This window comes from Xiphias gladius, chromosome 18 (assembly GCF_016859285.1).
Source record: "Xiphias gladius isolate SHS-SW01 ecotype Sanya breed wild chromosome 18, ASM1685928v1, whole genome shotgun sequence".
Lineage (NCBI taxonomy): Eukaryota > Metazoa > Chordata > Actinopteri > Istiophoriformes > Xiphiidae > Xiphias > Xiphias gladius.
Window position 1 is genome coordinate 13,855,587 of NC_053417.1, and position 27,765 is coordinate 13,883,351.

Sequence of the window (27,765 nt, forward strand, 5' to 3'; positions counted from 1 at the left end):
CTGTATGGAAGGAAATCATTGCCATAATTATTTGAATGATATCAGCAACTAAATGCCAAAGTTTGAAATGCGATAACTGCTAAATACTTAGTGTTTAAATTTAAATACCATCGAATTTATTGCACTGAAGTATTTGACTTTGAAAACCATCTTTCTGAATTTATGTGAACTGAATTTCACGTTATGAAATTCTCAATAGTTAAATACAACTTGTGCAATTTCCAAAACTTTATTTCCAGTGTATATATATTTTAGGGGTCTCAAATCAAAACAGAAAATGTGCCCAATACTCAAAAGCTATATTCAAACTCTATTTCAAAAATTATATACTCGCAGTTTTGTGCAGTGCAACAATCTCTAACAAATAATATGTTTCTCTGTAACAGCTGGATGTGTAAATAAGCAACTGTTTGCTAACACGTTCACCATTTGGAGTTAGATTCCATGGGTCGTGAGTAGATTCCAGGGGAAGTGAAGTATGTTTCCCCGAACATTAACCTGAACCTAACCTTATCCCTATCCCGAACCAGTTCGCTCTGGCTACTCCCGAGTGTTGGAATCTAGTGTTTATCGTGATGATATGTCAGTGTTTTCTTCACAGCTAGGATCCACTGCCCCAAGTGGTAAAAAATTGATCCCATAGTGATCAAACACACAAAAAATCCATCTTGCATTCTGCCAAAGTTGTCAATATTTTATTAATCTTAAATTAAGGCAATCCATTACAAAGCATTTCACAAACCACAGTATGACGACAATATCATGTCCAACACCTGGTTTGGAAATTATTCAGCATGCAAGTCAGAGACCAAGAGAGGTATGTAAACAACCTGGGATAAAACAGGAGAAGTGGCAAGAAGAAACCATACAGTATGTGTCTCATAGGAACGGATGGGAAGAACCCAGAGATGCAACATGCTAGAAGTGGCTGTTATCTCTAAATAACACCCACAGTAACAAACGAAGCACATGGCAGATGCACTAATCAGGTGAGATGAAGGCAGACTACCAAACTTCCTGCCATTTTGGCACAAACATGCACATTGTCTAAAGAGGCCAAGTTCATCTGAACACATTTTGGCACTGAATAGTCTTTATATGGAGCTTATATACATAATTAGAGCTCAGCCTCAAAGAAAATTCTAAATGAAGCGATAATCAAGCCATTTCCACCAAGAGAGAATAAATAATCGTATTGTTGGAAAGACATCTTTTAGACGGAAAAATATATTTGGTAATAATTTAATGTTTCACAATTGCATAAGTGTCATTACTGTGCTTATTTCACATTTATTGAATTTGTTTACTACTGAGGGTAGTAGTTTTTTGAGGGGTTTTGTGGAACAGGCCTCAGGAGAAAAAAAAAAGAAAGAAAAAAAAAAAAAAAAAAAGAGTACAGCTTGTTGTAATCTTAGTAGAACAGCCAAAAAAGCCATTTCATCCTACTTTAACTTATTTCTGATTAGTATTAATTGCATGAAATATGTTTGAAATGTGCACACAACATACGACCCTACTCCACTTCACGTTTTCATTTCCTCTTTTTCTCATAGACCTAGATCACACTCAGTTTATGAGCTGCATGCTGAAGCTGACCCATGACTGCCGAAGGACAAACTTTCCCAAGTTAACTTTCTGAGTAATGAGTGCCTTGTAATTGTTTGAAATGATAAATGTGAAAATAATACAAATCACTTTGAAAAGTAGAATTTAAAGAGATTACCTGCAAAGTAAATATATCACATATCTTTAATTTAATATTTAAGTTGGTAATTCATAATACTTATTTAAATATACTGATTAACAAATGTATTCAGTGTATATTAATTATTTCTTTTTGGCTTAAATGGCTTTCTGTAGAGGTATACTGGTATTTATGAGTGTTATGTCACTAAACTTAATGGCCTCATTTCAGTTCTGATGAACAAGAGAATTTGGCAGCGGATTAAATGCCGCTTTGTCATCTGAAGGATAAATGTCATCTCTAATGAAAAATTTGAACATAAAAAAAAAAAGGAAACATGAAGCTGGGCCTGTGATAGAAGCAGTTCACTGCCTCTGGACTGAGTTTTTGCTACATCGTCAGACTTTCTGTTCTCTCAGAGCACTAAAGCAGTGGGAGTAGAAGAACATTGAATGGCTTACGAAGATCGTAAAGCAACATAAATTACGTAAACACAAAACAAAGTGTAACAACAGTGAGAAATAAGAGCTTCACATTCTCAGAGAACACCACAACAAATCTTTGTAAACGTTAGTTCTCCAGTGTCATTCAGGGAAACTCTGTAATTAGAAAGTAAGGCCGAATAACACAACAGATCAAAAATAAACTCAAGCCCATGAATGTTTACTTTTTCCTTGAGGCAAGGTAAATAGCCACAGGTGAATTGTAAACAAGTCCTGACTTTGAATATTGTACAACAAGGCTCAGCGACACGGTTAACTTTCATTACTTCAAATATCATCAGTGAAGAGCTGTAAGTATAAAAAGTACACAACATCGGTTGAGACAGTGCGAATCAGTCACTGAGGCTGTAATAGTCCTAATCTTGCAACAGTTTCATCGTCACCAATATTTTCTGTGTGTACATCTTAAACATGAGACCTGCTGCTGCTGGCAGAATAACACCTGGGTAACTGAATTTGGATATGTTTCCATATAATAGGCACATTTGGATCGAGATATTGAGTGACTGAGAGATACTAGTGAAAATAATGGCTATTATAAATAGATAAGTTAGGATGTACACAGCTTGGCCACAACGGTTGTAACTGTCTTGAAAAAAATGTATATACAGTCACTAAAAAGAAATTCAGTGAACAAATGTGAATATATTGAATTGAATTAAATCGTAAAATAAAACTGTGAAATTGTGTCTTAGTTATTAAAATGGCATCCCAGTGGTTTGTTATAAAATGGGCTGACATGCATTAGTGTAAAACAATGTTATCTCGGAACACTCAAAACCAATTTGAAAAAGTAAAACACAGTAGACACAATGCACCCGTACGACACTTACTGAATCAGAAAAGATGGGACTTGTGACTGTTCTTGTTTTGTGCAATCACTCCTTGTTTTCTTTAGATCACTTTTTAAAAAAACATTCAACGCCCAAATATCTCATACTTTGTTGCAGGATTTGTGATTGTTCATTTTTCATTCTGGGGAAAAAAATCAATTTCAGGAGGAAAAAAAAGTGGGTATTAGTTGACATCAGTCATTCATAAGTTTATTCTTAGGATCCTTTAAAAGTACCGAGCAAAAGCCCAGACAACTGTAACCACAACAAATATAATGGAAAGAAACGCAACAAACAAGATAACAAATAAAATTTGGCAGCATGACTTCAGCGGTATAATTCACCTGTCTGCAGAATAACACGGAAAGCAAGTATGTTCTTTGAATTATTCATCTATTTTTCTGTAACATAGTTTGTTTTAATGATAAATACATTCACAGTTAATTTTGATACATCAGTGTAATAGTTTTCTTATAAACATACTTGCTGTTGTCATCCTGTGTAAAATGATGGTGGAAGACGATGTTAAAGCCATATTGACAACATAATGTGGTGTCCTTTCCATTAGTTTCATTGTGGCAGCTGTTGGTTCTTTCAAAATAGTGGTTTTCAGCTTGTTAACGTTATAACCTTTGTGCTTTTTATTTGGACAGTAATAAGTGCATTCTGTCAATATAAACATTAGAAATACGTATAAGACATGGCACTGGAAAATTAGTATGGCAGCAGCTCACAGCAGGTCCTCTACATTACAGCTTGCAATCAAAAATTATCCATCAGTGAAAATGATTTATAAACTGCTGAATAGGTTTTATCACATGCTTTTATATTACAGTCCTTATCAAAGTAGAAATGGGTTTTTTTTCATTATACTTGTCACAAAATATAAGATGGAAAACTACAGGGGAAATATGACTTTAATCCCCATCCTTTAAAACCCCCTCAAAGGAATAAATTATTTCTGCAATAAATAAATAAATTAGCATACACATGATCTCCTAGTTTAACACACATCAACTCCAAAAGGTATCACAAACATGATACACACTGGCACATTTTAATATATGTATGCCTTCAAACAGGCCCTCTCTACAGGTTTACTTGCTATCCATTACATCACCACTTTGACAGGTTTGACAGCGAACAACTAAAACCTCCCTCTACTCCTCTCAGTCCTCTCATCCTCAAGCATCCAGAGAGAAAAAAACTCCCTAATCATCTGCAGGTTTCCCCAAAAAAACAGTGTTAATGCTCTGAACCGAAAGAGAGTCTCATTATCTTTTTGTTTAGCCGTATTAATATTTACGAAAGGGCCTCGAAAGCATTTCCATTTTCCCCTCAAAGGACGGTTGGTGAATGCGGCTTCAAATCAATGCCAGCCCCGCACCACCCCAACTGTGTGTGTATGTGTATGTGCGTGTGTGCGTGTGTGCCTGTCTGTGTGTGTGTTTGTGTGTGTGTGTGTGTGTGTGGGGGGGGTGGCGCACTCAGACGGGGTTGGTCGCCAGGAGGTCGTCGGGTGAGTAGGCTGGTGGGACGGGGTTGGGTTTAATCCCCCTGCTCTTCATGTAGGAGATCAGCTGGTCAGGGATCTCAGCCAGTACATCTTTAGCCAGCCTCGCCATGCTAAGCACATGGTTACCTGTGCGGTCCATGTAGTCTCTGAACGGGACAAACTGTTGTGACAAGGGAAAGAAAGGTATGACTTTATGAAAAATCGTGTATGCAATCGTGTATTGGGATTTAGTCCAAAAAGCTTAAAGTCCTTGTAGTAGGTTCCAGTATTGGACCAAACCATTAACAGATGATGTGATACTTCAGGCATCTTTAAGTTTTGACCCATATTTAGCATCAGTTTTTAGCATTGTTACACTAGATGTATGTACCGTATCATACATGGTGAGGCCTGATTGTGCCGAAATTATATTCTCTATGTTTCTGTGTTTACATTCTTTCATTGACTTTGTGATATATAACAACTTGGGCTTCACAGGTACTTAAATAAACTAAGTTACATCTACATAACTTCCATGTGACCTTTCCTCTTTACTGGTTAGGAGACAACTACTGTGCAGTTGCCTTGTCTATGTTGTTTCTTTCACTGTGATAGAGAGGAGGGATTGCAGTGAATAGGAAGCTTGCAGCATAATTAGCTTAGCAAGATTTGTGTTACTAAAAAGCAGCGGATTTCTGAGACTTTCTTCGACTTCCTTAATGTTGTCTCCGCCCTCATCAACCTGTGGCGGCGTCAGAAACTTTTAGGAGGAAGCACAAGCCGCCCAAGCTGACAAATCACAGTACTTGCTGTCGCCACATGGTTGGTTTGTAGCCACCTTAGCCCCAACGTGTAGTTACATTTTTGAGGAGGCGTAATTATAAATCAAACTTAAAGTTAATTATTTTTTTTTAAAAATATTGGCAGTAGAGAAGAGGTGAGGAAGTAATTAAAATCTGAAAAGCCTTCCCTCTTTTGAGCATGAATGTGTCTAGAAAATTTCATATGAATTTGCCAGTTCGATTGTGAGACTTTATGTTGGAAAGGGTTCACATTTTAGCCTCAGCAAGGGACAAGAAGAGGAAAGGCAAGAACAAAGGGACAAAAGGACAAGGGGTCTCTGTCCATTAGTGTCTGATATCCCATGTACAAAGTTGACATTGTGGGCCGAGTGTGGGCTGTGGAGAAGAAAGCTCATGCAATGTCCAATATGGAAAGAGTTCATCCTTGGGGAGCATGAATGTATTTGGTAAATGCTAATATGCTCATTGGAGTTTGACATTACATGTGTGCAAGTAAAGATTTTGGCCTGACGGCGGCTCTAGATAAAAGATCAGGGAGTCACCAAAACGATTAGAAAATGACTTTCACAGGACCTTGACTATCCATGCCATGTTTCAAGACAATATATTTTGCTTTGGAATAAAACAAGCAACATTACCATCTACAGACATGTCCGCTAATGGAGCAAAAATGATACTTTACAACCATTGTGCCTTTGGGAAATGAGCCGTTTCCTCATCGTAATGAGCAGAGAGTGAGACCAAGCATTAGAAACGCCTCACCTGTACAATGTCTCTCTCTGCCAACTTCCCCCTTGAGGAGATCCTGATGTCGTCACCGTCCAGCTCAACCATGGCTACAGAGAAAAGATGTTTTATCAAAAAATAATCTGTAGTATGCCTTTGTATCCAAATGGTACACATGTTCATTTCTAGTCAATCAAGAAACTAGTCAAGGAAAAAAATATGTTCATACTGTGAGTTGAATAGCTGATAACTTGTGTGGCAAGGCTGAGTTTGTTTGAATAAAAACAAACCACCTCTAATGCAAAGACACAACAAACTGGTTTCCACCGTTTTTTGTTTGTTTGTTTGTTTTTTTTACAGATGTTTCCCCAAAGAACTTTGTAGTTACTGTTCTCACCATCAAACTCAGCTTGACCAACTCCAACAATGATGATAGACATGGGGAGTTTAGCTGCCTGTCATGAACAAAAAAAGCAAACCGTCAGTTGTCATTCAGACACCTGGAAAGAGCACAAACTGTATTTTCTGAAAAAAGCCTGACATCAGAGTTTTTGTCTGAGTATTTTCCTCCCAATTCACTTCCGACTCTGCAATATCAGTATTATTCTGAAAGCAAGTTCCCCAGAGCAGCCAGAGACAAAAACAATAATGAAAAAGAGAAAATAAGATAAACATAAATGATACATAACATCATAAAAGTTTCTTGACTTTGTTTCACATCACATTATGTGGGATAGTTTGGGTTTCTTAGGGACTGAGAGAAAATACATTATTCAACTCAGGGGCCCCCAGGTTGTTACAACAGCCAGCATATAACAGAATATTTTAGCTCACTACTATACAGTATACAGATTTTAATGGCTGCTTTTACAATTCGGAATACCAACCGAGTTAAAGTACATAAGGTTTCACAATGTGCTTGTTTATGTTCACAAATAAGAGCAGTGGAAGAAAAAACAGTAAAGATAACATGTACAAACATGAAAAAAGTCAAATGCTGTCAAAAATCATGTTCATAAAACATGATTTCTTCATCCTACACACTTGCATCACACAGTCTAACATTATTTATACATCATGTTTGCATACGGAGATGCCTCAAATACTGTCAATGTCAGAACAAAAAAGCCACATATCCTATCTATTTAACATCAATCTAAACAAAACCAAAACCTACATTAGAAAGGTTTAATAAAGTTTATCTTCCAAGCAGTTTTTGGTGTGGAGGTCAGTCCACTGCATGAATTTAGTCCTCAGTCCCGATGTGGAGAATGTGAAAGCTCTGGCATGAATGAATGATAAAATGCCCACGGTAGAATTACATTTACAGGGGTAAAAGTGGGTCAGCTTTCCTGGAAAAACCTCCCGAGGGGAGAGGCCTGTCACAGATAGGAATAAACAGACTGAGGAGGACCACCCTCTCCATGTTCTATATCATTATTCTCCCCATCTCCATCTCTTTTCCCATTTTCTCTTTCCCTCCACCAGGCTCATTCCTCACGACCTTTTGCTCTCTATACAAAAATACATGCATTCTGTTTGCCCCTTTCCAGCAGCAGAAGACCCCAAAGGCATATACCTATAAATGCCAGATCAGATTCTGTATCCAGAACTGAATTATTCAGTATACATCATTTGTTACTTTGCATGTACTGTAAAGTCACTCAGGGGTTCTCACTCCATCAATCTGTCTGAACTCATACGTCCTTCTCTCTCTGCACAGAACCACAATAAACATACAGACACTGACAACAGATACCTGTTATCATAATAAGATTTTACTGATTTTACTTTTCTCCTTTAATAATAATGGAAATATTTTAGATGTCTCATGCATCAGTTTATGTACATTTCAACAAAATCAATCCTGACATATTTGGTAATATTTTGTAAAATCAGGGTTCAGTGGGTCTAAACAAATTTTTGCTGAATAGCATGAGTTTGTACTGAAGGACTGAAGAGTTTTCTTGTTGGATTTAATAAAATACATGTAAACCAACTGTCTTGATTAGGAAGTTTTTAAAAATAAGAAATACAATGCGACAAAACAGGCACATCCAGTGGCAGAATATCTGTTCTTGTGAAAGATCATAAATAATTTAATACTTATTTTTTTGTCAGTTAAATGTCCAAACTTGGCCTCACAGGTGAATCGTTTGCTTTGTGGATTCAAAATGGTTAGATGAACTCTGCCAAATTCAATCCTGTAAGTTTGGTTTAATTTTTAAAATATTCATGGATTTTATTAAGTTACCAATCGAGCCAGTAACCTCACAAACTGACAACCGCACACATAATTTAATACCTGAGGACAAATTAATTTATTTTTTGGGATACAAGGTCAGAGAGAGACAGAGACCCTCTTTTATAATTTATAATCCTAAAATGAAATTTTGACTTTAAAGGAAAAAATATCACAGGGAAAGAGTTGGAGTTTGTATTCACCCCAGAGGCTGTGCTGTTAGATGTGTGGACATGTTAGTCACTGAACGCTAAGCGCTGCTGGTTTGGGTAACAAGGAAACCAGAATAAATATTACAGTACAGTTTGGCCAGCAGCAGTACTTGTAACATTACCAACAGAAATCTGCCATGTGCAATCTTTAATGACACCTCAAAAGATACATCACAGCATCAGAGAGCACAAATAAAAAAGCCACAGTGCAAAGATGAGCGTGGCATGTATCTATTTCGTTATGATTCATCTCTGCAGGGCAAAGGCTAAATGCCAATTGAAGCAGGTCATTTGGTCCTTTGCTCTGTGGGCAGAGAAAAGAGAAGCCAGGTCCAAACTGAGAGGTGAAAGGTGGCAGCAGGACACAGCAGGTTCGGCCCGAGCAGTGCAGAACAGCAGACAAGATCTTAAAAGGAAGGTGTGGCTGTTCGAATGGTTTGATTAACAGTCGCAAATTCCCTTTAAACCCAGTCTGCTGGGGGTCAGAGCACTGTGTACCTGGTCGACGATGACTCACTGAGTTCCAGCCTTACCACTGTAGACATATTCCAACTATAAATGTTTTTCATAAGACACAAAATTATGCAGAATGCAGCAAAGGCAAGACAAACACAATGAATTTCTTTTATGAAAAATGACCAAATAGGTGCCTCAGATGGTGCACTTGGATAAGACCCTGGCCTTTAATAAAGTGAACCTGTTGACCTGAGATTGAATCTCAGCAGAGCCCCTCAGCCTCCCAAAGGTCTCAATAAGAAGGAAAAAACAACAGAGTAATCCAGCACAGGGGGGAGACGAAGTGGAGCAGAAACATCCCGTAAATCCTCAAATCTAGTGCTACTGCCTTATAAAGCCCTCAAAGTAACAGAAAGCCTGAGAGCAGTGCCACAGTAAGCTAAAAGCACCTGTGATGCCAGTGTCCTAAGGAGCTGAGGTGAAGGGAGAGAGAGAGAGAGAGAGAGAGAGAGAGAGAGAGAGAGGTGAACGTCCTCCGGCCATAGTGTTAGAGACGCACTTACATTCACTATGGCCTCCTTGGTCTGAGCCATGTCTGATATGACGCCATCAGTGATGATGAGCAGGACAAAGTACTGAGATCCATCCTGAACTGCTGCTGCATATCTGAAACGGAGAAATCATCAGCACAGAGTGGTTTAAGACAGACCCACACAGACAATGTTAAAGCAAAGCAAACTTGAAAACAGATGCAGACTACATGTTCATGGATTTACATGAAACTCTGAGATTGGTTTGAACAACCAGAGAGAAAATCTAAGAGCAGCAACCACTGTGCCAGAGAAGAAAAAAAACAAAAACATGTTCTTCAGAAACAAACTTCCCCCTCCCCCCAGCATGTGACACAAAAGCATATAAAGAAATAAAATATGTTTTTAGCTCTTCACGTCTCAGAGGTCCATCCAGACACTATTACGAAACCCATCAGAGACACCACAGTGAGTGTGGCCTAGTTTCAATCGCCCATCGCTGGCTGCTCTATGAATAATTTATTAAACTGTTTATGCAAGTGCCGCAGTCTTATTCTTTCAGAACATTATTGATTGCCCTGCACTCAATTGACCAGACTTGATGAGGTGGAAGAGGAAAAAACATTTGGAATCATCAGGAGAGCCAAGGACAGGTCGGAGGTGAGCCCTTCCTCCTGCTTTCAGTTTGGTGGATTTGACTGTGAGGCGCTGACTTTTTAATCAAAGAGCATGCCCAGTCAGTGACAATGGCAAGAGCGATGACTGCTGTTCAGGAGATTAAAGAGACATTTGTCTTCCTCATTTGCCATACAACAATGTGGGCCAAACTCACTGGAGACATTTAACTACGTCAGCAGAGCACTCACTGCAGCACCAAAGACAATATTGCAGATGACTGACATTTTTAAGATTTGGGAAGATTTCTTCACAGATGAGAGCAAAGAATTCGCACGTTTAACATCATAGTAGACATGTAGTACACAGTATGCAGTGGGCATCAACACCTTTTACCCCTTGAATAGCTCTGTCTGCTTTCATTAATGAATCAGCTTTCTCTTAGTGATGCATGCTGAACATAAAGTGAATGTAAACTCTGAACTCCGACTATTGTAATGTTAAAGTCTGATCCTGGTCACGTAAAGAGTCATTTTACTCTTTTCTTCACTGATTTACTGGATGATTTATTTCACTTCTTCTCAATAGCCTGGCAATCTCTCAAGGTCTGCAACATCTTTATGGATAATTTTTAGGATTTGAGTTTTACTGCACCATTAGTCATACTGCACCCTTTAGACATGGAGATTGTAAAAAAGTGTAATAATATAAAAGGATTAAATCTCAGATTTATTTTAACCAAGACTATTCACAGTCATAATGTGAAAGTTTTGATCGGGTATTAATTCTTTTAAAATTTCTATTTATTAGTCATTTTTATACATTGAAATCACACAAAGAGGTCTGCAGGGGGATTTTTTTTTAAATCCTTTTTTAAAAATCATTATGCTTGTGTATCTGTGTGGAAAATGAACAGGACTAGAGAGGGTAGGTGTGTGTATCCTCTTATTTTGGGGAACGATAGCGGTTGTTGCATGAGTGAGTGAAAAAAAACAAATAAAACTGTCAAAATAACAACAGGTAACATAGAGCTCTTCACCTGCTTTAGATGAAAGCAAAGAAGTTGCAGTAGCCTCATGTTTTGACCAAGGCACCACATTATTCCTCATTCCAAGTCAGTCACCAGTCTGTCAGGTGTAAAATATAACTTTAAGTCACTGAAGGTCATGTCCAAATTTAAATTTCAAGGTCTCCCTTCCCAAACTTGAGATCGGGAATCCCAAAGAAAAACATACAGCTTCACATTTACAGTTGTAATAATAAAACCTACTTTATTAGAATTAGAGTTGTGACTTTAACCTCAGTATTATTCCATTATTGACAAAAACTCCACTGACCAGTGGCTTTGGAGCAAGATAGATTTTTCAGGGCGAGTAGCACTTCACTTTAACAGCCCCGGTAAATGCTTAAAACCTAATCTAAGACTCAAATTCAGGTCCACAGTGCACAAACCTGCGTCCGGGTTTAAGTCATAAATAACCAAGTCCAAGCCAAGTCATAAGTCATTTCTGGGACCTCAGTCCTAGCTTGTGTCAGAGCGTACAGTAGTAAAGCACAGGTCGAGGTTGAAACATTGTACATCTGTGTCTTATTGTAACAATTTCATCACTGTTTCAACCTTCAGAAGTCCATTTTGAACAATTCACATCTGCTGGGTATTTAATGTGGTACAGCCTCATTTGTAGCCAATCCTATAAATTCACTTTGTGCATTTACTCCATTTGAAATGACAGGATGTTTGTAATGGTGAATTAAAGCATATGGTGCTCCATTCACAGTAAAGCTTATTGACTGAATAATGTGCCTCATCAACACATCTGAAAGGCTACATGACGTGAATCCATTTACAAGTCCCCTGCCAAACCCGCCACCTTACCTTACCACTTTCGCCACACTAGACGTCTAAAAAGCAAGGTAGCATCTGCAATGTGATATGTCTGGCTCCACATATGCCTTATTACCATTTCTATTCATCTCAGCCTGTAGGCTGATTGTTTATTTTCCCTTCATTAGTTCTGCTCAATTCATAGAGAGACCATCACTCACTCTCTTAATACCTCTGACGGCATGTCTGCCTGCTGATGATTATTCACAGATTGACTTTCAAGGAAAGGAAGGCTCTGCTCTGATACATTCACTGAGACAGATATTTGTGTTTGTACCTTGCCACATGATTAACAACAGGGGCGAAGTTGGTGGGTCCATACAGCTGAACCGTCTTAAGGCTTTGGTGGTAAGCTTCGAGAATCCCCTCCATGCCATTACAGTACGGGTTCTCCATGTTGCCGTTCTGAGAAAAACAAAAGATGAATGGTACAAAAACTACAAAAAGGGCAGTCAGAATGGACTACAATTGGGCTTGACATAACAATTATTTGATGATAACAACAGTGTTTCAGTTGTACCACATGGTGTTCAGGACTTAAACCTGCAATGGCCTTTTGCTGGCAGTAGAAAAAAGTAGTGAACATAACATTGACATATCATCACCTTTTACATTGATATGGTGAACTCACTAGCACACAGCTGCTTATTTACACAGCCAGCAGTTATTGAGCAACATTTACATTCTTTTGGAGACGTTCTTCTGTCCAGCTGATGAACATACAGCTCAGTATTCACTCTCTTTTAGCTCTGTTTTAGGTCTACAACTCCTTAGGAAAATACTGTATTTGGCTATCAGATATGGTTAGTTGAAGTATGCAACAAAACATGGTTTGTGTTTCCAGACACATTGAACAGCCTGGCAGCTGTGTAGAGATATTCCCTTCTAAAGTTTTTGAGCAAGTCTAAGCCGAAGAGAGGGGGGCAAAGTCAGGTGTTTATCAATACGTCAATGTGCTTCTGGTCTACTACTATTCTCACTCCAAGGCTTCGAGGCTCACACGCTAGAAACTTCCCGATTCCTACATTAGCCAAAACAGCGTACACGACAAGGATGTAGTTGAGGGGCTGGTCAGAGTATGACGGAGCAGGGAGAGGGAGGGGTGGGAGTGGTTGGTTTTTGAGTCTCATGTTCGCACCAGTTTGATTTCCGAAACTTGCATATTGTAGCTTTAAGAAAGGGCTAAAGAGCAGTGTTTCACTGCCCTATCTGGTTAAAAGTCTGTTGCACCTTTAACAACATTAATGATGGGTTTATTTAGGTGTGTTCAGATGTCTGCCCTGCTGCAACCATTACCAACACCCACTGTGATGTCACAGTGTACTGACACACCCTGGAGTACACTTCTACATCACTGCGTCAAAGTGTACACACACATACATATATATATATATATATATATATATATATATATATAGATACATACACATACATATATATAGACAATATAGGAACCTTACATATACACACACCATTCAGCCACATCGCTTTACAAAGTGCCTAAATAAAAGTGCTGTAGACTTAGTTTAGACTGCTTTCAGTCAAAGCTAAGCTAAACTGAACACACTCCTGGTGACTAGATGTTTTGAAAGGTTAGCTGCCTTAGCTACAAGGCCAATTTCTAACCAAACATATACTGTATAACAACTATATGGACGATAACTTTACGTTAACCAAGCCACACTTACAAGACTAGTGCAAGAATGAGGCTTCAATTATATGGTGAGATGAATCTTAATTTGAGAAATCTAATGGAAATATGGAGTGATGCAGATGCAGACAGACTCCTCATTAGGCTGTACTATGCAGCAGCCAAAGCACATTAACTGGCTGAGAGAAGCCAAATTGATTTAAGAATCCGTCAGCCTTACAGAACCTAATTTGCACTATAAAAGGTAAATGGAATTCACTCTGAATTATGCATGTCAGAGGTGTAGCAGCATTCATCTAAAAATGCACACATTCATTGCACATGAAAACATGCTTTCCCATACATGCTCAAGAGAGCATAAATACACATGAGTGCTTACACTCAAAGATAAGCTCCAGTGGGAGCCCCGAAATCTTTGTAACATAGAGTAAAATCAAATATTCTGATGCTGAATTAATACCTGAGTGTCTGGAATAACCTCATAATTTACTCACCAGAGGGAACTCATGGGAGACCCTCCCATCAGGGGGCAGCTTAGCACCGAATCCCAGGGCAGGGAACATCTTATCACTGTCATAGTCCTGGATGATCTCTCCTACGGCCTTCAGGGCCATGGCATAGGCATTCATCTGGTATGGGTTCATGTAGTGCAGTGAAGTGGACTGAGAAGGATTTCCTTTCAAGACAAGAGAAAGTCAGCGTCTGTGATTCAAACCAGCAGAGTGAGACTGAACTGGCAAGTGCAGCAGGAGAAACATGAGTGAACCAAGACAAAATTGGATGCTGTGAATCAGAGGTGAGGCTCAATGTGACTGTCTGTCTTATTAGCAATACTTGAGCAATGTTGTGATGGCTACTGAATAAGAAAAACAGAACGTGTTCATATTTTGCTGTTTATGTTTATGAGGTCTGTGTGACATTTTGAGTTCTCAAATTTGATGTGTATGTCCAATAGATATTAATTTCCACGATTCCCTTTTGTACAAGGACGAATCAGTAAAAGTCAAAATATTATATGCAGGAAATATGCTCAATTCAGTGGAAGCAGAGAGAATAAGATACCTTCAGACTCATCAGACTGAATTAGGAGTTAACCAATAATCTGAAATCACATGAATGCGGCATTAGGATTACCTTATTTAACTATGAAGGATTTGTGCTGTGCCTTTAAATACACATCTTATTGGTTGCTTTGTATTTTCCAATAGATGCAGCATTGTTTTTACGTTTTCTAAATTCAATTTATAATTACGTTGGCTATGACCTCCCTCTTTGTTCTCCTAAAAAAAATAAATACACTGACATTTTTTACACACTGACATTGTATACCATGTGAACACTTAAGAGAAAAGACAAAATATTACAAGCAGGGAGAAAAATCCAGCCCTCTCTTTGATACATGGAAAATGCCATAGTCATACATCAGATGACAAATGGAAGCATAGCAGGGTGATGGTAGTCGAAGCACTCACCATTTGATGCAGTGAAATCAATGGCCACTGTGAAGTGAATCTGAGTCCTGAAACAGATGAACAGGCAAAAGGATGCTGTTAACAAAAGAGAGGCAGGAAAACTCAGCTTTGCAGTTTTATGAGGCTCTCACTGTGCTCTCTGTTCTACCTCTCAATCTAGCTGAGATGAGGTGTGAGAAAAACTAAACCCAAAACAGTGCTGATAATAGACATACTTTCTACCTTCACAATGGTCTCACAGCTGCTTCCTTGCTGCATCTAATCAGGGTTTTATTTATTCTATTCATGAAACAGAAAGAGCATATATTTACTTGTGGTCAAACGGCTTTCAAACCAGTATGTTGATCTTTAAATAACACATGGTTTTAAAGATTTAACAGCACAGGGGCAAAGTCAAAACCACAAACAAATCACACAAAACCTAGAATCACTAATAAAGGCAAAGTAATTTCCCAAATGGTTTCCACAAACACATAATGAGTTGCTGCAGTTGGCCAAATGATTTGACTGAACATCACTCTAAGGAAAGATGTGATTATTAACAAGGAAACAGAGTTGCTGCAAAATAAAAAATAATCTTTACTACTTGTTTTGACTATTTACCTTGTTTTTCATGATATGTGAATATCTACACAATCATGAACATTGTACACCAGATTATCCATCACGGCCACCATCATAATCTACATCATCATTTTAGTCACCATTATTGTCTTTGTTTCATTTTGTTGCTGCTGTACAATCAATTGAAAATTTGTGGTATATTTTTTTATTCATGAACCAATAATGATAGCCAAACCTTGAGAAGAAACTAAACATGGCTTAACTAGTCTCTGCTGGATTCGCCTGTTTCTCTAGAGAGACAAACGCAGAGTGAAGAGAGGGTGAGCTTAGATCAAAGTGTGTGCTCCTTCATTGTGATTAACACTAACTGTCTTTTCTGACTTCACCTCCATTGTGATATTCCCAAAAGCACAGTATTGGAGATGATTGGGGCATCCTCCTGGGGAGAGTCTGACCCCAGCTCATTAATCAGGATTGAGCTGGACTGCTCAGCAAAGGGGAATTGTTACAATGGCATGCTGCCTCAATTTGAAGCTGATTTTTGCGGTTAGTTGGAATGTTTGGCTAAAAGAGCACGGTGGTGAGTTAGATTTAGGGCTGAGTGCAGGACAGTGGAAACTGCCACACGGGAACTGTCAGTCAAACTGCCAATTAGGTCATCAGAGCATTACATAGCAGTTCATCCTTTGACAGTAGCTGCTAAACTGCAGTCAGCTGAACTAACCACAATAGGATAGGTTACTTTTTATCTGAGTGTTTATAGGGACAAGTACACAGCATTGACCAGTGTTACATTTATAGCATTAATAGCATAATGCTGTCTACAAATCCCAATCCTTTCATAAAGATAAAAAAATAGTGTAACAAGAAAACACATTCACAACTAGACAAAACAAACAATAATCGGATTACAAATTAATAACAAAAGTACCTAAAAACATTAGCAATGAACTGATCAATCAATGTGATAATCAAGTAATCATCTAAGTCATTTATCAAGAAAAAATTCCAAACACTTTCTGGTTGCAGCTTTTCAAAAGTAAGTATTTGCTGCTTTTCTGTGTTTTATATTATTGTAAGTTGAGTATCTTTGGGTTTTGGATCGTTGATCTGATAAAAAAATAATTTGAAGGAGTCAACTTGGTCTCTGTGAAATTCTGATCAGCATTTGTCACCATTTCCTCATATCTATAAACTAGGTAAAATGTATTATTGATAATAAAAACAATCTTTAGTTGCACCTTATAAAAACTAGACAAAACTCTAATGAATGGTATTTAATCACCCATGACATGACTGATCACTCTTCAAAATTGCTTCTCTTTGGATATAAAACGATTCAAGTTATGATCCAGTTCGAGTTCAGTAGGGAAGGAGTTCTATATACCGAACATACAACGGAGAAAGGAGGATTCACAGAAGAGCACCTTACAAATCCCCATAGATGCAGCCTGAGTAACATCACCAGAAACCACTGACAGATTCCACCAGGTCACTGAGCACCTTAGGAGCCCAGTTATGTAGACATTTACAGGTTACAAGTTATGCCTGTATGTTTTGATAACCTTACCAGAGAATCACTAGAGTTTTCAGCAGAGTATTCTAGGAATTATGTTCATACTGGATTCCACACCTCAAGATTTATGTACGAAGGCAAAGTTCAGACGTGAGGGTGTGGAAGTCAGCGTGGTAGAGGAGGGTGTAGCATGTCTGACTTTTTATGCAGGAGAAAGGAGTTTGTTTCCTGTCACGGATCCACAATTAATATTTGCCTTCTTATTAACCTTAGTTTTTCCTAAACTTAAACCAGGTGCTCTAGTTGCCTAACCCCAACCCAAACCATAACAGCAGTTTGTTTTTGTTTTTTGCCATAACCATGATATTTCCCTAACCTTAACCATCCAATAACTGCAGACATGGTATTTGCATAGGACATCAAAAAAATACAGTCCTTGAACAAAATCCAGGTTTTGCAGAATCATCCAATATTGATGTACTTGTCTGGTGATAGGTTTGTTAATTTTCTTGGAACATGTCAGTGGTGAGGTCTCTCTCAGAAATTTGTACTGTATGATTATAGAGCATCATATATTATCTTTAGGCATCTACAATATGACCATTGTCTTCTATGGAAAATGTCCAAACAGCTGCACTATACCCAAGGGGGATATGCCTTGTTTCCCTGGGGACTGATGCTTGGGTTGTGGTTATGATTAGTTTTGTTTTCTTCACCCTTCTATCCCTCTACTGCGCTCTGTACAGTAGTTTTCCGTAAGGATTCACTGGGTGAACAGGTTCAGAAATCAGGGTGTTCTCAGTGATGCCACCTTCTTTAGAGAAAAGTACTGTGAAACAAACAGGCCAACAGACCACGGACACACTCGGTCCTCTGGGGATCAGTATTTACTGTTGTCTGTTTTTGGCTTGCTGCAGGAAGACTTACATCTCTCCACACACAAACATTATGTTTCTGCTCAGTTAACTGCTGTTGGTTTCACTGCCTGCTTGATTTTTTTTTTTTTTTTTAATTTAACTTGTGATGCATAGTGGGGATTTGTTTAAGAGCTGAGCCCACAAATTATTTTGAAAGTAAAAAATCAATATGGATTGATGTTGACTGATGCTCCAGTACTGTTGTTTTGCAGGTCTTTTTGCAAAGAACCAATGGCTAGTGGCTTGTCCAGAGATACTATTTTTATCCCCACAATCCTCCAATCTATAGTCCTTGAAAACAGGTCATTTTTCATTTATCTTTCATTTCTTAAGACTCGTTCTTGAGTGATATATTGTTCTATGGAAAAATTAATGTACTGTCATCCTTTCTTACATTTGATGAGGACTTCTTAAATCTGACACCAGCTTTTAAATGGCTTCTTACAACCTGCTTCAGTAGAAATCCTTCAGAACAGGCAGTCCACTAATTCACTGTAGGCTTCATTTTGCTCCTTCATATCACCACTAACTTTCTCAGTGTCTCATCTTCTGTGACATCTTGTGTTCTCAGCTAAAATGACTGCTCCTCAACAAATCTGTGTGTCACCTTGAATTACAGCAATAGTTTAAAATAGGTACAAAATTATCAGTATCATATCAACGTTCCCCTTGCAGTTAGACAAATACCATATGGCAGGAGTCTTTGTGATGCTAAATCCCTGCAGTGTTGGCAATCTGGGTTGGGTGGGATCTTGTATGTAATGTAAAACATTAAGACAAAGAATTTAGCTATAGTACACCCAGGGGTTAAAATGGCTCCATGGATTACTGAGCAAATAAATCTGATTGGCCAATTCCTACATTATAGTGTGGGCCCGGTGGACCGTCAAAAAACCCAGAATGTTTTTAACATTCCTCTCTTTGTACGTGCTCCGGGACTGCGCTCACTGACAGATATAAACTGAACAAATTAAACATACAGTATAACGCTTTCAGACACTGATGGCATTTAACAAAAACCTAGCTATGTCAAATGTTTTATGTGTATACAAATATTGCAATAAACACTCAGTTGGCTGTTTACTAGGTACACCTGGCTAAAACTAATGTCATCTAATCCCACGGATCTGCAATAAATCCTCTCTTAATGAAAGTTATAATGTTAAGTTATCATTGAAACTGTTTCAGAAAGGTTGATTCAACTGTGTGATCATTCTGGAGGATGTAGTTCGTGGTGCTGTTGAACTATATTGTAATAAAAGGACAGATGTTTCTATAATTTGTCCATCCCCTTTACATCAATGAGGGTAGACTAAATAACAGAAAAACCTCTCTGCATAATGCAATACAGTTCAACAGCATCACAAACCACGTCCTCCAAAATTATCATACATTTGAATCAACAACTCTGAAACAGTTTCAATGAAAACCGAACATTATAACCTTCATGAATGAGGATTTATTGCAGGACTGTTGTGTTAGACTGCATTCGTTTTAGCCAGATGGACCTAGCTGAGTGTGTGTAGACATGTATTTTACTCTGCATTCATCTGTCATATCAAACAGACTGTGATGCCAAGCAGACATTTTGAGGAAAGGTTTAACTGGAAGATGATGATAAAATGGATAGCCGAATATAAAATGCATTTCATTCCCAACTTCGTGCATATCACACAGGAGACATCGTCTTTCCTTTCTCCTCTGGGACTGGATTGAAGCGTCCAGTTTCCACAACAAACGGCAGGATGTCAGATTTTAACTGAGCACGAACAGACCTCTGAGCTCTGCTCTGGTTAACGGCAACATATTGCTCCGCATGATAACCGTGGTTAATGACACAGCATGTTCTCAGGTTTGGTTTGCTTAATATTTTTTCTGACCATTTTCCTGATCATTTCAAATAACCGAGAGATAAAATAACTAACACTACAAGGCAACTTATTATGAAATAAATACTGTAAACCAAATTTGAAGAATTGCCCATGGATAATTATTAAAGCAATCCTAATAAAAAAATTGTCAAATAAGTCCGTTGGGCATGTTGATTAACCTATTCCAGAATCACATCATGTCATCCTTTTGCCTAACCTTACCTGGCTCCCATCCTGTATCACCACATACTGACATTTTTTGGGCCATTTTATGCACACCCAAGAAACAACACAAAGCTCTGATTTACACTTTGTCACTTTTTGTTTGTCTAGAACAACCCCAGATCCCTGCAGCGTAATCCAGAATTGGACAGACACAAGATTTATACAGCTGCATGTACATATTGTAACCGAGATCTTTACAAAACAACCTTATTTAGAAGAGCCCCCAGAGCCTTGCCAGCAGAGTCTGACAGGATACTTATTTCTGTTTCAAGAGTAAGATGATCATTTAAAGTAAAACCTAAATATTTATAAGTCTCTTAGTCTATGACAAAAGAACTGAACCAATGTGAAACACAAATTTACTTTTGTGTCTCCCCTTTTTTCTAAAATGCATAATATGGGTTCTATCTTTATTTATCTTCAACTGGCAATTACTACACCAACCATGTACAATATTTATTAGCATACACCGAAGATCCTGTTCAGTCTCTGGCAGTAGAACTACATTATCTGCAAAAACAAAAGTGCCGACTGTAAAATCAGAAAGCCTGACCCCTATGCCTGCTCGCTTGATTTCAGCTATTAAAACATTTATACAGAGCGCAAACAGAGTAGGAGAGAGCGCAGCCCCTTCTTTCACACCAAAAACAATTGGATAACAATTAGTTCTACAGTCATTTATTTCCACACATGGAACTGGGGCTTGATAAAGAGCTTTCACAGCTTTGTAAAATTTCCTATCATTCAATCATTCAATAATATGAAGCTAAGAAGGTCATGATTTACACTATCAAAAGCCCTCTGGAAATCTATAAAGCAACAGAAAGTTGATCTCCCTTCCCGTATTCTCACACAAATGATCGCAGACAGAAAATATATATATGATCAGCACAGGCTCTACCACCGCTGGAGGCAGCTCATGGTGAGTAAAGGAATGAAGTTTGATGCTGAACTTGTTTCTTCTAGACTGCTAAGTAAACATCTGTTAATGCTAACATTGGCTATGTAGCAATAGAAAAAAACTTACCTATAACTCCTTTAAATTTGTGTTTTAAGTACACCATCCCCCCATTATTCCTTCTTTTCTCAGCCTTCCTCATTTCCACCCACAGTGCTTTTAATTCTTCACTCTAATATTATACATAGCAATGTACATAGCTCTAGTTATGAATAGTAGTGCTATGTACACCACTGAATATCAATGCACCAACCTTGAAGTCGTTTTCAGTTTTCTTGAATAAAGACCCGATGCTTCATTTTTACTACAAAGAGAACTGTGCTTTGAAGCCTTTACTTTGACTAATGTTCAATTGTAGCGTCTTTAGGAGAATACTAACTGTAGGTCTAAATAAAAATACAGATTAAATGATCTTATTTAACCCACAAAACGTGAAGACAAGTTAGCCTGCCTTCCTTCCGCCCTGAGTAATGCTTTCAGGTATTTCTTTTAAGGCTACATATGGCCTCAACAGCCTTCACCAATAACCTTATAATAACCCCCCTACTTAGGGGGGCAGCCTGTATGTAACTTGAGAGGCAAAATCCAGGGCTGCTCATTAGGCCTAATTGCTATGAGCACATGGTAATAATTGTAAGTGACTCAGATGAAATATCAACATTTTATCATTTGGTCAACTCAGATCTTCTCTCATCTGGACTATGGTGGCTGTAAATTAACAATGCTCAGAGAGATCTTAAACCTGAAACTATAAAACTGAGGGGGGTGTATAATGGCCGTTGTCAGAATGAGACACTGAAGCAGCACTAAAACTAGCAGTCCAGCACACAATATCTGAAATAATTTAACATCAGTACCATCTATTCCCTGTACTTCTGCAAATGTGAAACAAATAAAACAATAACGCATGCACAAAAAAGATATAAACTGGTTAAAGAATGACTGTCACTGCCGAGAAATATCTTCCATTTTCATGAATCAGTGAATATCAAAGAAGAGGAAGAAAAGAAAATGGTACACTCCTGTAAAAATGCCATTCTGCAGTCTGACCATAAACCTAAATAAAATGGGGAAAAAAGCAAACCACACCACTTTTTCCCATTTCACTACCACCCGCTTTTTTGGGTTGAAACTATTAAACCTTAATGAGATCTCTACACAATAGAGGTCTCTACACAAGCCATTACATGGCTGATCTCACTGCAGATTTATTTTAAAAAGAAACATTTCAACATGTAATGAAAAGAATAAACAATCGTTCATTAGCCTCTCAGAATTGGAGCAGTATTTGGCGTTTGGACTTTAATTACCTGTATTTGATTATATCTCTGCCCCAACTGAACGTTAATGAAAATTAATGAAAAACCAATTCACTGTGAAAACCGTCAGGATGTTTTAGTGTATCTGGAAAAGAAATAGCTTTCTACCCTCCACTTCAGAAATCATCTAAAATGCATCATGTTAGGTATCACCTTTTAAAAAAGGAGCAAACATACATGAAAGGAGAGAAATCAATAGCAGGAACCCAAAATATCAAATTACTGGTCTCAGATCTGAGTTATACAGCCTTCTGTTCAGGCTCTTGCTCACATTTCTCATCATCTCTCTGAATGGAAGTGTTGGCAGGCATTCAAGTTCAGTTTCTTTTTTGTCAGTTGAATTTTATACATTTGCATGATCTGAAGAAAAGTCAACTCCTTCACCCAGCTACTGCAGATACCAAAACCAATGTGATCCATGGGAGTGACTGTGCTCAGTGCCAGAACCCATAAATTGTCACTTAAACAAAAGGAGAATTAAATCTGACTCTGACCCAAACATATTTAGCAACTTGCGTTTCACCAGAAGCATCTGTTAATGGGAAGAAACTTCCTCGTGCACATCAATTTCCAATTTCCAACTTAAATAAGGTAATTTTTCAAAGATGTCAGTGTAAGATCAGGACATAACAAAAGGATCCACTACAAGAATGATAAAAGAACATTCCTTTTCGTATTGAGTAACTGTTGGAAATTAGCAATATTTGTGACTGTTTGATAAGGTACATCTTATTTTTCTATCTTGGTAATAACGTCATCTGCTTGTTAAAATAGATTAATGTTATAATAAATTAATCTTTACTGGCTCACTCTCAGCACCCACTGCATGTCTGACCGTCCCAATGGGGCAAATCTTTTCATTTCTAATGAGGTTTTGTGAGTTTTTCTCATCCTTTGTTTGTGGGTTAAGGTTGTGGGCGTTTGGTTTATCTTCATAATGTGGGTGTTGAGAAGCCCTTTGAGACCGTAACAGTTATTAAAGGTTATACAAATCAACCCGATCTAACTGGATGAACATTCAGTGGAGAATAGGTTCCATCTATACAGAATGATAAGTTACCTAAAGGTTTTCCAGTTTAATTGACCAAAACAGCCACTACTTCTCCTGCGCTCTCTTCTCACACTTAATCTGGTGTTTCATTTTCCATGGATACAGTTAATCTTTGCCATCATGGATAAGCAGCAGTTCGTTGTTTCATCGCTCCACTGCCAGCAATAGTAATCTTGTTTATTTTTCTCATTAGTCTGCCATGCAATCTGCTCCAAGCTGAGAATCTGTTAAAAGCCATAACTTTTATTTTCCTTTTCCTACTTGATAATTTAGGTTATATATGATTGGGGATCTGACAAAGTCAAATTTTATCTTTGCAGAGGCGACACAAATCCTTTAGCTACCACAGCTGGTGCTGACAGAGATTTATTGGATAACAGCAGTGCGCAAATAATATTAAATTAAATATTTAGGCTAGTATATCTAAAATATGCATATAATGTCCCGAAGATGGTCTACAAAGAATTGAAGGAAAATTAAACTCTATTCTAGCCAGGTGCTGGCTAACAGGTAGAGATCAAAGAAGAGAGGGGAAAGCCACAAACCTGATTAAATATTTATATTTTTAATTATATGAATCGCTGTTTCAGCTCATATGGGTCATCTTTAGGAAAAAAAAAGCCTGAACTCATATTAATGACATATTTATGCATAGTTTTTAGGTCAGGTGATTCAAATCACTGAGTTCACAGGCAACCAACCTGAACATAGAAACAGAGTCCATAGAGAGATCATTCATAGCCAAGAAACACTTCCAGCATCAAAATGTCCAGTCCAGGAACCAGCAAATACAAAACACAAAAACACAGAGTAAAAAACACTTATGGACTCTATTTCTACGTCAATGTTAACTGACTCAATTGCGTATAAATAGTAGGTCACAGGACTCCTGGCTGTTACCTTAAAGTAGGCAGTACGTAACTGAAATGTTGATTTGTAAATGTTGTCCAGCAGCACCAAATTTTTCACAAGGCATAACTGAAACAATGACACATTGTATCACAGAAACAAAGGACACTAAAAAACTTGTGAAGTTCTTCAGACAGGAAGTGATAGAGTGTGTTGTCAGTCACAACATTGCCATTATTAATAGTGGACAGATCTATCAGGCTACGTGAAAATGAATGACAGTAAGAATGATTGGATGAAAAAATGAATGTATGCATCACTGAAATTAATAGAGATACATAGAGATAAATAATATTGCCCTTCCTTATGAGAATTTTAATTCAAAGACTTCCTTTGTTGAGAGCACTTCTCATGTAAAACCTTAGGGAGACAATGACAACAGAAGGCTGGGGGAAGTCTTTCATGATGATTTAAAAGACCTCAAGAGAAAACATCAGAACATCTGATGCTGGACGGACTTTCCTTCAGGGATTTCATATTTCTGAAAAATTGCCATGATCCCATGCAGACTGTTTTTTTTAAAGTAATAGTCTCTGTCATCAGTCCCTCTCTAAGGCACGGCAGTGAAACCACACAAAAATAACTGATGAGCTTTTAACATCTCTAAATGTTTGTAACAAAAAGATGAAGTAACACACCACACGTAATTCTTTGTTTCCGAAGTTGAGTCACAATAATTAATGTGGTAATCTCTCTCATTTCTGTCTGCAGCAGTCTAATCTGAAGATTACCACTTCTCATTTAACATGATGGATAAAAGAACTGTTTCAAACTTCAAACTGATGGCTTTATTTAGACTTCAATTCACAGATTTTGGTGAAAGTAACGTGTGTGCGGCCTTTGACAGTGGTTCCATTTAACCTTATGCCACCAATCGTCACAGTTAGAGCACAAATAGATTCAAGTTAGCACCACAATCAGAATCAAGTGTCTCTTTCAGAATGAAATTTCATTCATTCGTGTACTTAGTCCTACACATGTTCACCTACTTGGGTTAAGTCCAAGATGTCCTCTGGGAAGAGTCTTTTTCAGGGGAACCATCTATGAATGCATAACGTTCACTAGTTTACTACTTAACACAGGGCACAGCTTCTCTTCAATAATTCTAGCAGCAGTAATTACAATCAACATTTGCTTCAGTGGAAATGCACAGCAGGTAACCAGTAAGAGTTGTTGGTGCTTGAAACAACTCCATCTTTATTTAGCGTGTTCTGCTGGTGGAGAGCTGGATTTGATGTATTATGCATATTATAGTGCCGCTATTTTTTCTCACCACTACTCAGCTGCGTTTAAAGCCATCTGCCAGAAATCTCGTCAGGAGTTTTTAATGGTGACATCTTTGAGCAACAGGTTACTGGTGGTGTCTTTCTCATTGTATTTCTGAAACATTTTAGAATTAAGCCTTTTTATCATTTTGTCATCTGAAGAAAAGCTTTCATACTTTTAACTCCTCACAGTTGTACTGCTCTTCATGTTATGATATTTGTTTAGATTTTAGTTTCTGTTCCGACAAATCATTTGGTACATGAAAGCAAAATCCAAGCAAATGTTATGTGGTCTTAAAACCTTTGCAAGCAAGTTCGGCCTGTTGTTTATCTTATTTTAAGGTCTCATTAGACGCAGACATATTCAAGACATTTATTATTCCACACATTTGAGAGTGTGTTATCTCTCACTTCTTACTGTACGTTTCCTTTCTTCCAAATGTCATGCAGAAATATGCCAGTAATGACAACAGTGCCAATAACAGTGGTGGGGATACTATGAGTGCATGCCCCAGTATCAGCAAATCCTAGCAATCATAATTAGGTTCTTCAGAACTTGGATAAGTGTTTATCTGGGTTTTTGTGAATATGATGTCAAGATGTACCAACATAAAAACAAAAAACCCCAATAACTGGAATGCGTATGTAAATGCTGTGCATTTTGATTTGTACCCGCAGTGTATTAGTACTTAGTGTTTGTCAATTTTCATTCTTCCTCCATTTTCCTACAGTGTCTCTAAGAAAAATGAGATCAGAGGCGAACAAGTAGTAAAGGTAATATGAAAACACTGTTACTTTAAGTGTGTGTATGCGCGGTCACAGCATTTGTGTCCATTTGTGTGATCTGGGGAGAGACCAACAGGACAGATCTGGGACATTCAGCCATCAGTAGCAAAGCAGCAGAAAACTAAAACCAGGGCAGCCACTGATCCACTAAGAAACATTTCCATATGTGACAGGTTGTCCGCCCTTAATTAAGCTCTCAGATCTTCTCCATATTTTATCATAGTCATCCATATTCATTCACACTGTAGTTGTGGCTGTGGACAAGATCGTCTCCTTTGGGGCCATGCTTAACTCAAATGTGGAAAATTCCAGGCCACTCAGTAACTGTAGTCAATAACAATGAGGAAAATCTTGACTGGGGCTTGTACTGCAATGGGCAGCAGGAGAGATGGGAAAGAGTCAGAGAGGCCGAAGAAATGTATTTAAATCTACTGTAACAAATCTCGCAGCACTGATTTTCTACTTTATTTCCATGTGTTTGTCACAGCGACATGTCTAACCATGCCTAAACACGCACTAATGTTCTCTGTATTACTGAAGCAAGCTTAAGCAAACTAGTTAACTCCCGCAATTGACTGATATTCTAATCCTGCATCTGTGAACAGCGAAACTACAGACAGAGTTCAGTAAAGTGACCTCGACGTATGCAAATCATTTTCTGCTAGAGAAAAGTTTTTTTCGTCAACCCAACAAAATATTCCAAAAAATATAGCAACAGAAGACATCATACTGTAGATTATATGACCTTTTTCCTTTATTTTTTAGTAAACAGTTGAGGGGCAGACCAGAAATTGGGATGACTTCAAACAAAGGTCTCCAGCCAAGTTCGAACCAGGGACGTTGCAGTTAGTTCTTGTCTTAGACCACCAGGCCACTATGATGCCCCACAGCATCAAAACATGCCAGCATGAACCAAAAAAGGCAGCGTCACTATCTTTGACAATAAACACTAGAAGCAAGGAGCTAATATATAGGTGACAATGATTTTTTTTAACTGGACTGTTTTTGTTGAATTCTGTTGCAAACGACAGTGCAGATTTATCACTGGTGTGTGAGAAAGCAGGGGGCTTGAAACCAGTGGTGTGTCGTCAGGACAAACAAGGCAAGCAGTGCTTGACCAGTTAAAGCTACAAATAGAAATCAATTACAATGATACCAAAACGGAAGCAATATCTCGCCCTACATGTCAGAACAGCATTCTGTCTAATGATGTTCCTAACAGCTAAATGGTAATTTAAATTTGGCCTGGTCGACTGGTCTAAAAGTAAGAAAAACAC

The 27,765-nt window shown here is 38.1% G+C and overlaps 1 protein-coding gene across 11 annotated transcripts in view; it reads right to left on the minus strand.

The window, feature by feature from the left end:
- Nucleotides 1–1,447: 1,447 nt before the first annotated feature.
- cpne5a (copine Va) overlaps nt 1,448–27,765 on the minus strand; it is a 79,033-nt gene continuing 52,715 nt past the window's right edge. For 10 of the 11 annotated variants that reach the window (XM_040153302.1, XM_040153305.1, XM_040153304.1 and 7 more), the window contains 7 exons: nt 15,108–15,154; nt 14,130–14,311; nt 12,262–12,389; nt 9,518–9,620; nt 6,442–6,499; nt 6,081–6,154; nt 1,448–4,696 (listed from right to left, as the gene is read on the minus strand). In XM_040153302.1, coding sequence (XP_040009236.1) covers nt 4,508–4,696; nt 6,081–6,154; nt 6,442–6,499; nt 9,518–9,620; nt 12,262–12,389; nt 14,130–14,311; nt 15,108–15,154 — 781 coding nt within the window. In that variant the 3' untranslated portion in view covers nt 1,448–4,507. Of the gene's footprint in view, nt 4,697–6,080; nt 6,155–6,441; nt 6,500–9,517; nt 9,621–12,261; nt 12,390–14,129; nt 14,312–15,107; nt 15,155–25,425; nt 25,479–27,765 lie in introns of those variants that run through there. The other variant, XM_040153306.1, reaches the window with a different exon arrangement.